A 13,107-nucleotide genomic window follows, 5' to 3' on the forward strand; every position below is an offset into this window, starting at 1 on the left:
GAAGTCCAAGCCCCTTGCCCACAAAACCTCCTTTACCACCTCTCTCCAACCCTTTCGAGGACGACCCCTACCCCGCCTTCCTTCTCCTATAGATTTATATGCTTTCCATGTCATTCTACTTTGATCCATTCTCTCTAAATGACCAAACCACCTCAATAACCCCTCTTCTGCCCTCTGACTAATACTTTTATTAACTCCACACCTTTTCCTAATTTCCACACTCCGAATTTTCTGCATAATATTTACACCACACATTGCCCTTACACAGGACATCTCCACTGCCTCCAACCGTCTCCTCGCTGCTGCATTTACCACCCAAACTTCACACCCATATGAGTGTTGGTACTACTATACTTTCATACATTCCCTTCTTTGCCTCCATAGATAACGTTTTTTGACTCCACATATACCTCAATGCACCAGTCACCTTTTTTCCCTCATCAATTTTATGATTAACCTCATCCTTCATAAATCCATCCGCCGACACGTCAACTCCCAACTATCTGAAAACATTCACTTCTTCCATACTCCTCCTCCCCAATTTGATATCCAATTTTTCTTTATCTAAATCATTTGACACCCTCATCACCTTACTCGTTTCTATGTTCACTTTCAACTTTCTACTTTTACACACATTCCCAAACTCATCCACTAACCTTTGCAATTTTTCTCTAGAATCTCCCATAAGCACAGTATCATCAGCAAAAAGTAACTGTGTCAATTCCCATTTTGAATTTGATTCCCCAAAATTTAATCCCACCCCTCTCCCGAACACCCTAGCATTTACTTCTTTTACAACCCCATCTATAAATATATTAAACAACCATGATGACATTACACATCCCTGTCTAAGACCTACTTTTACCGGGAAGTAGTCTCCCTCACTTCTACACACCCTAACCTGAGCCTCACTATCCTCATAAAAACTCTTTACTGCATTTAATAACTTACCACCTATTCCATATACTTTCAACATCTGCTACATTGCTCCTCTATCCACTCTATCATAATATGCCTTTTAAAAATCCATAAATGCAATAAAAACTTCCCTACCTTTATCTAAATACTGTTCACATATATGCTTCAATGTAAACACTTGATCTACACATCCCCTACCCACTCTGAAACCTCCTTGCTCATCCACAATCCTACATTCTGTCTTACCTCTAATTCTTTCAATTATAACCCAACCGTACACTTTTCCTGGTATACTCAGTAAACTTATTCCTCTATAATTTTTACAATCTCTTTTGTCCCCTTTCCCTTTATATAAAGGGACTATACATGCTCTCCACCAATCCCTTGGTACTTTCCCCTCTTTCATACATTTATTAAACAAAAGTACCAACTGCTCCAACACTATATCTCCCCCCCCCCCCTGCTTTTAACATTTCTGTCATGATCCCATCAGTTCCAGCTGCTTTACCCCCTTTCATTCTACATAATGCCTCACGTACCTCCCCCACACTTACATTCTGCTCTTCTTCACTCCTAAAAGATGGTATACCTCCCTGACCAGTGCATGAAATTACCGCCTCTCTTTCTTCCTCAACATTTAAAAGTTCCTCAAAATATTCTCACCATCTACCTAATACCTCCATCTCCCCATCTACTAACTGCCCTACTCTGTTTTTAACTGACAAATCCATACTTTCCCTAGGCTTTCTTAACGTGATTAACTCACTCCAAAATTTTTTCTTTTCATTAAAATTTCTTGACAGTGCCTCTCCCACTCTATCATCTGCTCTCCTTTTGCACTCTCTCACCACTCTCTTCACCTTTCTATTACTCTCCATATACTCTGCTCTTCTTATAACACATCCGCTTTGTAAAAACCTCTCATAAGCTACCTTTTTCTCTTTTATCACACCCTTTACTTCATCATTCCACCAATCACTCCTCTTTCCTCCTGCCCCCACCCTCCTATAACCACAAACTTCTGCCCCACATTCTTATACTGCATTTTTAAAACTATTCCAACTCTCTTCAAACCCCCCCCCCCCCCAACTCATCTTTGCACTAGCCCACCTTTCTGCCAATAGTCGCTTATATCTCACCCGAACTTCCTCCTCCCTTAGTTTATACACTTTCACCTCCCTCTTTCTTGTTGTTGCCACCTTCCTCTTTTCCCATCTACCTCTTACTCTAACTGTAGCTACAACTAAATAATGATCCGATATATCAGTTGCCCCTCTATAAACATGTACATCCTGGAGCCTACCCATCAACCTTTTATCCACCAATACATAATCTAATAAACTACTTTCATTATGTGCTACATTATACCTTGTACATTTATTTATCCTCTTTTTCATAAAATATGTATTACTTATTACCAAATCTCTTTCTACACATAGCTCAATTAAAGGCTCCCCATTTACATTTACCCCTGGCACCCCAATAGTCGCTTATATCTCACCCGAACTTCCTCCTCCCTTAGTTTATACACTTTCACCTCCCTCTTTCTTGTTGTTGCCACCTTCCTCTTTTCCCATCTACCTCTTACTCTAGCTGTAGCTACAACTAAATAATAATCCGATATATCAGTTGCCCCTCTATAAACATGTACATCCTGGAGCCTACCCATCAACCTTTTATCCACCAATACATAATCTAATAAACTACTTTCATTATGTGCTACATCATACCTTGTACATTTATTTATCCTCTATTTCATAAAATATGTATTACTTATTACCAAATCTCTTTCTACACATAGCTCAGTTAAAGGCTCCCCATTTACATTTACCCCTGGCACCCCAAATTTACTTACTACTCCTCCATAACATTTTTACCCACTTACTGTATTTATATATTTTTTTTTTTTTTCAACAAGTCGGCCGTTTCCCACCGAGGCAGGGTGACCCAAAAAAAAAAAAAGAAAGAAAATCCCCAAAAAGAAAATACTTTCATCATTCAACACTTTCACCACACTCGCACATTATCACTGTTTTTGCAGAGGTGCTCAGAATACAACAGTTTAGAAGCATACACATATAAAGATACACAACATATCCCTCCAAACTGCTAATATCCCAAAACCCCTCCTTTAGAGTGCAGGCATTGCACTTCCCATTTCCAGGACTCAAGTCCAGCTATATAAAAATAACCGGTTTCCCTGAGTCCCTTCATCAAATATTACCCTGCTCACACTCCAACAGATCGTCAAGTCCCAAATACCATTCGTCTCCATTCACTCCTATCAGATACGCTCATGCACGCCTGCTGGACGTCCAAGCCCCTCGCCCACAAAACCTCCCTTACCCCTTCCTTCCAACCTTTTTGAGGACAACCCCTACCCCGCCTTCCTTCTCCTACAGATTTAAATGCTCTCCATGTCATTCTACTTTGATCCATTCTCTCTAAATGACCAAACCACCTCAACAACCCCTCTTCAGCCCTCTGACTAATACTTTTAACTCCACACCTTCTAATTTCCACACTCCGAATTTTCTGCATAATATTTACACCACACATTGCCCTTAGACAGGACATCTCCACTGCCTCCAACCGTCTCCTCGCTGCTGCATTTACCACCCAAGCTTAACATCCATATAAGAGTGTTGGTACTACTATACTTTCATACATTCCCTTCTTTGCCTCCATAGATAACATTTTTTGACTCCACATATACCTCAATGCACCACTCACCTTTTTTCCTTCATCAATTCCATGATTAACCTCATCCTTCATAAATCCATCCGCCGACACATCAACTCCCAAGTATCTGAAAACATTCACTTCTTCCATACTCCTCCTCCCCAATTTGATATCCAATTTTTCTTTATCTAAATCATTTATACCCTCATCACCTTACTCTTTTCTATGTTCACTTTCAACTTTCTACCTTTACACACACTCCCAAACTCATCCACTAACCTTTGCAATTTTTCTTTAGAATCTCCCAAAAGCACAGTATCATCAGCAAAAAGTACATGTAACTGTGTCAATTCCCTATGTGTGTATATGTATGTATGTATATATATATATATATATATATATATATATATATATATATATATATATATATATATATATATATATATATATATACCTACCATCCGACTTACGACCTGCTCGACTTACGACCACTCGACTTACGACCGTGTTTTTTATGCCAAATTTCTGGGAAATAAGCAACTATTTGTGTTGTACACAGTGTTTATCCTAAACCTTACAGTATAAAATACAGTACTAACAACATAAAAAGTAAAGTAAAACATGAAATACCAAAATAAAACAATAAAATAAAGTCATTACAAAAATGTTTGGTTGATGTTCAGTAGTAAAGTTCGACTTATGACCATTTCGACTTACGACCGGTTTCTTGGAACTGAACTCGGTCGTAAGTCAGATGGTAGGTGTATATACATTATATATATATATATATATATATATATATATATATATATATATATATATATATATATATATATATATATATATATATATATATATATATATATATATATATATATATATTATTATCACACTGGCCGATTCCCACCAAGGCAGGGTGGCCCGAAAAAGAAAAACTTTCACCATCATTCACTCCATCACTGTCTTGCCAGAAGGGTGCTTTACACTACAGTTTTTAAACTGCAACATTTACACCCCTCCTTCAGAGTGCAGGCACTGTACTTCCCATCTCCAGGACTCAAGTCGGGCCTGCCGGTTTCCCTGAACCCCTTCATAAATGTTACTTTGCTCACACTCCAACAGCACGTCAAGTATTAAAAACCATTTGTCTCCATTCACTCCTATCAAACACGCTCACGCATGCCTGCTGGAAGTCCAAGCCCCTCGCACACAAAACCTCCTTTACCCCCTCCCTCCAACCTTTCCTAGGCCGACCCCTACCCCGCCTTCCTTCCACTACAGACTGATACACTCTTGAAGTCATTCTGTTTCGCTCCATTCTCTCTACATGTCCGAACCACCTCAACAACCCTTCCTCAGCCCTCTGGACAACAGTTTTGGTAATCCCGCACCTCCTCCTAACTTCCAAACTACGAATTCTCTGCATTATATTCGCACCACACATTGCCCTCAGACATGACATCTCCACTGCCTCCAGCCTTCTCCTCACTGCAACATTCATCACCCATGCTTCACACCCATATAAGAGCGTTGGTAAAACTATACTCTCATACATTCCCCTCTTTGCCTCCAAGGACAAAGTTCTTTGTCTCCAGAGACTCCTAAGTGCACCACTCACCCTTTTCCCCTCATCAATTCTATGATTCACTTCATCTTTCATAGACCCATCCGCTGACACGTCCACTCCCAAATATCTGAATACATTCACCTCCTCCATACTCTCTCCCTCCAATCTGATATCCAATCTTTCATCACCTAATCTTTTTGTTATCCTCATAACCTTACTCTTTCCTGTATTCACCTTTAATTTTCTTCTTTTGCACACCCTACCAAATTCATCCACCAATCTCTGCAACTTCTCTTCAGAATCTCCCAAGAGCACAGTGTCATCAGCAAAGAGCAACTGTGACAACTCCCACTTTGTGTGTGATTCTTTATCTTTTAACTCCACGCCTCTTGCCAAGACCCTCGCATTTACTTCTCTTACAACCTCATCTATAAATATATTAAGCAACCACGGTGACATCACACATCCTTGTCTAAGGCCTACTTTTACTGGGAAATAATTTCCCTCTTTCCTACATACTCTAACTTGAGCCTCACTATCCTCGTAAAAACTCTTCACTGCTTTCAGTAACCTACCTCCTACACCATACACCTGCAACATCTGCCACATTGCCCCCCTATCCACCCTGTCATACGCCTTTTCCAAATCCATAAATGCCACAAAGACCTCTTTAGCCTTATCTAAATACTGTTCACTTATATATATATATATATATATATATATGTATATATATATATATATATTTTTTTTTTTTTTTTTCAACAAGTCGGCCGTCTCCCACCGAGGCAGGGTGACCCAAAAAAGAAAGAAAATCCCCAAAAAGAAAAATACTTTCATCATCATTCAACACTTTCACCACACTCGCACATTATCTCTGTTTTTGCAGAGGTGCTCAGAATACAACAGTCTAGAAGCATACACATATAAAGATACACAACATATCCCTCCAAACTGCCAATATCCCAAACCCCTCCTTTAAAGTGCAGGCATATATATATATATATATATATATTTTCAAATTTCTTTTACTTTACTTCACACTTGTTTAGTTCATCTCATTATCTTAATGAAATTATCATCAAGAAACAGTTATCCTAATTATATTAAAGAAACAAGTTTTACAGCCTATAGTAAATGCATACTTTGATGTTGGCAAAGGGCTTTTGATCCAAATAATTGAAATTATCGTACCTTTCTTTAAATCATGTTTAATTGCCTTTCATTTTCCTGATTTAACACCCCTGTGAATGTACATTGTAACAGTAATAATAAATTCATAGTTCTTGCAATATACAAATAGTAATAGTCGAGTGCTTATTTTAGGTTCATCACTTGAAAACCCATATGAGAACGAACCACAATGAAGAAACAGGTGGTGGGGAAGACAGTTCTCAGGGAACCACTGGTGGACGAGGAAGATTACCACCACACCGCAACCCTCGGATTTCATGCAGACGTATTCCAAAGCCTCCACAAATGCAACCACCACCTATTCATCCAACCCACAGCCATCCCCATCCTCATACCCATCCACACTTGGCACCCCACCCTCATGGAGTAGGTACTGGCAATGCTGGAGTGGCTGTACATTCTGGTCAGCCAATATCTCCACCTATGGCTCATTCTGGTACTGGGCCTGGGACTGTTGCACCAACACACACCACGCAGATTCCTGCTTCAGGTGGGGTAAACCACCCAGCGGCCATGTCAGGCTTCCTTCATGGGTACAACTCCCACATATATAATCATAGTGTGATGCCACATTATCCTGCTCTCTTTGATATGTGTCCACCACAGAACTGTGTTAATCATCTTCAAACACATTAATAAATTGGTATTGTATATAAATCAATTATTAAATTATTTTAGCATCAGGGGATAGGTAATCAGGACATACAAGGAAGGGAAGGACAGATTCAGCTTCTTGGCTTAAGAGCCCCTCACCTGCATCAGGGTACCTCTTGTGAAGGGATTAATTCTTGTACATCATTGTTATTAGATTTCTTAATTGCATTGTTTTGATATTCCTAATAATCCTGAAAAGTCATATAGTAATGTATATTTATTTTTTCTCCATCTATTTGTATTCCTAAGAGGGACTAAAAACAATCAGGCTCTCATGTGAAATATCTCTGATATACAACACCTTTTGACAGTTTGAGTAATCATTTGACTTTTATGAACTAATACTGTAATGTTTATAATATACAGTATGTCCTAAAAAGGGGGTAGGAGAATTTCAGTGGGGAACTGTAAATGGTATTAGGTCAGGTGTTTGTGAGAGAATTAGAGCTAAGGAAGAAGTAGCAGTGATACTCAGTGATCATTTATGGAAAGAAAAGGGAATTACAGTGGAACCTCGTTTTTTTTATGCCCTGGTTTTCGTAGAATTTGATGGCTTTTTTTGTCTAAATTTTGTCCCAGTTTTCATACATCCGCTCGGTTTTCGTAGAGTTAACAATGGTCCACCGTACCAAACCCGTCCACCTGCCCGCACCCACACAAAGCATCCCACACGCTCTGACTCAGTCTGGGTTTGTTTCTTGTTAAGTGAGCATTACCCCGAGCATTCGGATAACATTTCGTAATGATCCATTGTTTTTTGTACTTGTTTATTGAGTGCGACTGTTAAATAAGACATCATGGGGCCAGAGAAAGTTCCAAGTGCCAGCACTTTGATAAAGAAGGTGAGAAACACGATAGAATTCAAAGTACGAAAGTAGAAAGTAGCAAAGTACAAAAATGACCGCAGTTGAGAAAATTTCTTCACAGGAGGAGGAAGAGAGAGGGAATAATGTGCCTTCATCAGTGATTAGGGACATGTGTGCAAAGTGGAATGAGTTGCAAAGTTTTGTGGAGAAATATCATCCTTAGAAAGCTGTTGTAAGCCATGTCTGTAACATGTTCAATGTCAGTGCCTTGTCCCATTTTAGGTAAATCTTAAGAGACGCCAGAAATGGACCTCTCTGGACAGATTTTTTGTGCGACAGGGGTCCAGTGGCTTTCAAGCTGTAATAGTGCCAGTAAAAGAAGGGAAGTAACCCCAGATAGGGCCTTGATACCTGAAGTCTTTATGGTGGGGGATTCCTCTTCCAAACAATAACTTCTCCTCCCTCTTTGGCTTAGCGCTTCTTTTTGATTATAATAATAATAATAATAATAATCCTCCCTTTTCCTTCCTTGCCATCTTCCATATGACAACAAGAGTCTTCAATAAAGGTAAAAGTGATGTTAAATGTTCATTTATCCATATCATTAGTCATTTATATTTATTTCTCATTGTTTTCTGTATGTAAAACTATAGTTATTCTCTATACAATGTATTTTTTGTTAATATTTTTGGGTGTCTGGAATGGATTAATTTGATTTACATTATTTCTTATGGGAAATATTGCTTCAGTTTTCGTACAGTTTGGTTTTCGTCAGACTTTCTGGAACGAATTAATCACGAAAACCGAGGTTCCACTGTATGTCAAGTCCATTATTGACAGTTTTTTCTTATCAATCAAATGTTTTCTGAAATTTATGTAACACTAATACTAATCTTGTGTAAAATACCTAATTAAACATTTGAAGGGAATATTCAGTGTACATTTGAATCAAGAAATCTACTGTTTCTGCGAAAGTACCAGCTCAGATTAAACCTCATAATATTTGACATTGAATATTTGGTCACCATATAACTGATGATCTACTGTAATTATAATCTGAACAACTAAAAGTAAATAGAGATGTCCCTCACTTTAAGAAGCTCAGAGGCCATAAACAACTGTACATAAGAATCTGTGATATGCCTGATAAACCATAGCAATTGCATGTGGCAAATTTTTATCACTTTATACATAATTATGGCTAAGAAATTGGACATCACGTAATATAGAAGTCACATACTGTGTAATAAATCTGCATAAAGCAAAGGAAATCTGTGCTGTATTCACAAACAACCACCACTTACAGAGGAAACTGTATTAATACAATTAATAACTGCCAAGTGTGGTAGAAAGCTCAATGACTACCTGGGTAACCTACTTACCTTGCATCAAGGATGACCCATACTATTCCACTTTAGACCTCAAATGACCTAAGCATTTTGAAGACACTTGTAAGGTATACATAATACAGTAAACCCTTGATATAACAGACTTTCAATATTATAAGCAAAACACTGGTTAAGTTGTACTTTTAGCTCCTTTATATTTGATGTTTATTGCAGTATATCTGTAATCTGTGTGTTGAGTACTATATTATGTATACAGTTGAGGACTTAAGTGCATTTTTTCCTATTTTTAACATTATTCTGATTTAATGGACACTCAATCCCCACCCCCATTAGTCTGTTATATCAAGAGTTTACTGCATTTCTAAGTGTATTGTGACGTAATGAACTCAAGGTGTATTTCAGCGTTAATTTCATCTTGAAAGTGTTCTGTGATATTTAATTTTATAATTAGCGTTAGTTCCCCATGGATCTTGCAAAGCATCCATGATTGTAAATTACATCTCTGCCCATCTCAGGAAATAGCTTGTATATTTATTTAAAATTAGTAATTATCTAACACGATAAATTCTTTTCATTGTAGTCATATTATTATTTATATATATTGACTGTCCTCAAAGCAAATATTTAAGTGTTGAACTCATCATTCTCCTTGCCTTTTATTCATGTGTCTGTATATCTTTAATATGTTTAATTACATTTTATTGTTAATGACTTGAGTTTCCATTATCATGTCCTATCATCAAATTACACGTAAACACCTGTTTGAGAATTTGGATTGTCAGTTTTTTTTTTTTTTTTTTTTTTTTTATGCCAGATGAAATGTATCACCTCCTTAGATGCAACTTACAACAGTCCAATAACATCCAGGTACCTAAATACTGCTAGATGAACAAAAGCATTAGGGTGCAGGATTTACCCATATATGTCACCCTGCTTATATGTAATTTGAACCTGGGACCTTTCAATTATGAACCAAAAGCCTTGACCACTGAGCTACACAAGTTCTAGAGCTACTCATTTGTGAGGGGTGTGGATGTCTTATTCCTTCTGGGAGCTCCCTATTTGTTAACATCATGAAAATCCCTTAAAAGACATTTCCAACACCTTCAGATTTACATACATATTCTATATAATTTTTTCTACTTCCCAGGCAAATATTGCTTAAATGAATATAGCAGTTATCTTAATTTTGTATACTGGTTGCCATGTTACATTAATATTTTCAGGCAGCTGTTTAGTGCTAGAAATATTTTATTAATTTTTTGTTAACAAATATTTTAATTTAATGTACAATATTAAATTTATGTACTGATGTTACAATTAGAAGTCCTGCATTAATTTAGTTTCCTCATGTCCTTGGTTCTATCCTATTTTAAAATACTGAGACTTCTGAATTTTAATTACATTATACATGTGTATACACTGTACTTTGCTGCTCTGTGAGATAAAATAAACTGCAATATAACAGTTCACTTTCTAAGAATCACTTTTTCATCAATAGCTACTATGTAATAAATTGGTTTGCCTACTTTGTATTATTCTGTTATTATTCAAGTACTATATTATATATAAAAATGTCCTGTATATAGTGTATATATATTTAATGATAAACTATTGTATATTTGTGTATTACTGTAAAAAATAATTTAAATTTGTTGTAATACTGTACTCTGTGGAGAGGCCTATGCAAACCCTTTTGTACAGAACTTATATGAAATTGATCCTGATAAGTGTACATGATATTTTGAAGGTTCTATATATTATAATACAACAATCATAAAATATTTAACATAACTAAGCTAACTAATCCTAATCAAACCCATATATCAAGTAGCTATCACCATCATACATCACGAATCACTGGTCACACAAAAATAGCTTTATTTTTTATTATTAAAATGTTTTATAGCTATTTTAAATTAGGTTACTTCAGGTTAGGCCAGAGCAGTTTAGAATGATGTTAGTTTGGGTTAAGGTTTTTTTAAACAACACTGTTACATTTACATTTGACCAGTAAAGATTTTTCCATTAAAAGAAAATTGGATTACACCAGAATGATCTTTGCTTCCAACAAGGAATTTAAAACATGAGTTATGGCCACACATACTAGTTCTTATGAAGTTAAGCATGTTATTGTGATAAAATGAGGTAGTTTTGGGAAACACTTCCTGGTGACTTTGATAGTACAGTGGTACCTCGAGTTAGAAACTTAATTCGTTCCAGAAGGCTGTTCAAGTGCTGATACTGAACGAATTTGTTCCCATAAGGAATAATGTAAATTAGATTAGTCCATTTCAAACCCCCCAAAATAAACTTACATAACTGTTTGAGTTGGGAGCTGTTCGAAACTCGAGGTACCACTGTATTTTTCAGCATATAATTTATATAAGGATATGTGAATGAGCATTTATTTTCTATGGTGAGAGTGTGACATATCAATGAATATACTGCATATTTTGGTATGCATGAAAACTGTGGTTGTGATGTGATACTGGTGAAAGAATTTATGGTAGATTGTTATTCTCTTTGTATATTAGCACTTTTCATAGGCATTTTCTAGTGAACAATTCAGGTACTATAGTGGGGACCATTACCTTTTAACTTTGGGAAGGAACTTTGCAGAATTGTATTTTGTAATGCAGTCCATAGTTGTGTGTAATAGTGTATAATTGTTCCTAATGTAATGTAGGTATTACATTATCACTTTGAACATTCCATTCAATTAGTCACTCATTTTTACAACTTAATAAAATCTCGCCTTTTTTCACGAGTTTTCTTGCCTATCGTAGAGTGCTATTATTGTAGTGTCAATATTGTATTCATAAAGTGATAAATTTTTAGATATATGAGAGACATATTGGCTGTTTGGAGTGACATCTAAACTGTCATGTCTGGGCTCCTCTGCAAAGACAGTGATATTGTGTGAATGATGATGAAAATGTTTCTTTCTTTTTTGGGTGTCCCTGCCTCTGTAGGGGATGGCCAATGTGTTCAAAAAATAAATACAAAAAATAAAAGAACTAAACTTGTAAGGGTCATGCAGAGCTACATAAATGGGAGATAAACTGTTTAATTAAGATATATATAAAAAAAGTAAAAATGCAAAATACTCAATTGCATTAGAGTATAATAATTATGTTAGCAAACTAATCCAACTTCTAAATTCTTAAACATACACCTTAAGACAAGTATTTCTGGGTGGATGGCAAAAGAGATTCTATTACACGTGAACCATACAGCTTTTAAGGTGCTGTGCTGTATGACCCTTGTAGGTTTAGCGCTTCTTTCTGATTATAATAATACAGCTTAAGGCAAGTATTTCTGGGTGGATCACAGAGCAGATTCTACAACACAGAACCATTCTCACTAACATGATAATATATTCCATCAATTTCCAACTGCATACACTGGCCACACACAAGTTCATTTTTGTTTAAGAAACTGAAATTTCTTTTAAATAAAAAGATGTAGGTACTGTATACTAAAGAACTGCTAATAAGTACCCTACATAACACTGTTTACCCTATACCAAATTTATTTAACTGTCTCACATATGCATTACCTGCTGCAGCAGCATCAGTAAATTAATTTAAATTAATACGAAGCAAGTCATACATCAGAACCATATCTAACTACCTTTAGACAACACACTACCCCTATTTAAATCTTCATTTAACTGATATCTTCTAGACCCTGACTAGTAACCTAGACTTCATATTCTTTCTTGAGTAATTATTATGCTCACTATGGAAATAGAAGTGTTCTAAAATACAGAAATACCAGAAAAAAAAGCAAGGCTTATAACATTCAAGAGGTTCAAAATACTGTTAAAGAGTATACCCTCTAAAACACTTTCTGTATAGCAATTATTCTATATATCTTCTCAGTAAAGTGAACTGTAACTAACTTATGCAGTAACTAAATTATTTGTGTAGGTATG

The 13,107-nt window shown here is 36.3% G+C and overlaps 1 protein-coding gene across 4 annotated transcripts in view; it reads left to right on the forward strand.

Moving 5' to 3' along the window:
• LOC128696066 (zinc finger protein 37) overlaps window positions 1-9,878 on the forward strand; it is a 50,154-nt gene extending 40,276 nt beyond the window's left edge. For all 4 annotated transcript variants that reach the window (XM_053787083.2, XM_053787085.2, XM_053787084.2 and 1 more), the window contains one exon: window positions 6,491-9,878. In XM_053787083.2, coding sequence (XP_053643058.2) covers window positions 6,491-6,994 — 504 coding nt within the window. In that variant the 3' untranslated portion in view covers window positions 6,995-9,878. The remainder of the gene's footprint in view (window positions 1-6,490) is intronic.
• The last annotated feature ends 3,229 nt before the right edge of the window (window positions 9,879-13,107 follow it).

This window comes from Cherax quadricarinatus, chromosome 48 (genome assembly GCF_038502225.1).
Source record: "Cherax quadricarinatus isolate ZL_2023a chromosome 48, ASM3850222v1, whole genome shotgun sequence".
NCBI classification, from domain to species: Eukaryota; Metazoa; Arthropoda; class Malacostraca; order Decapoda; family Parastacidae; genus Cherax; species Cherax quadricarinatus.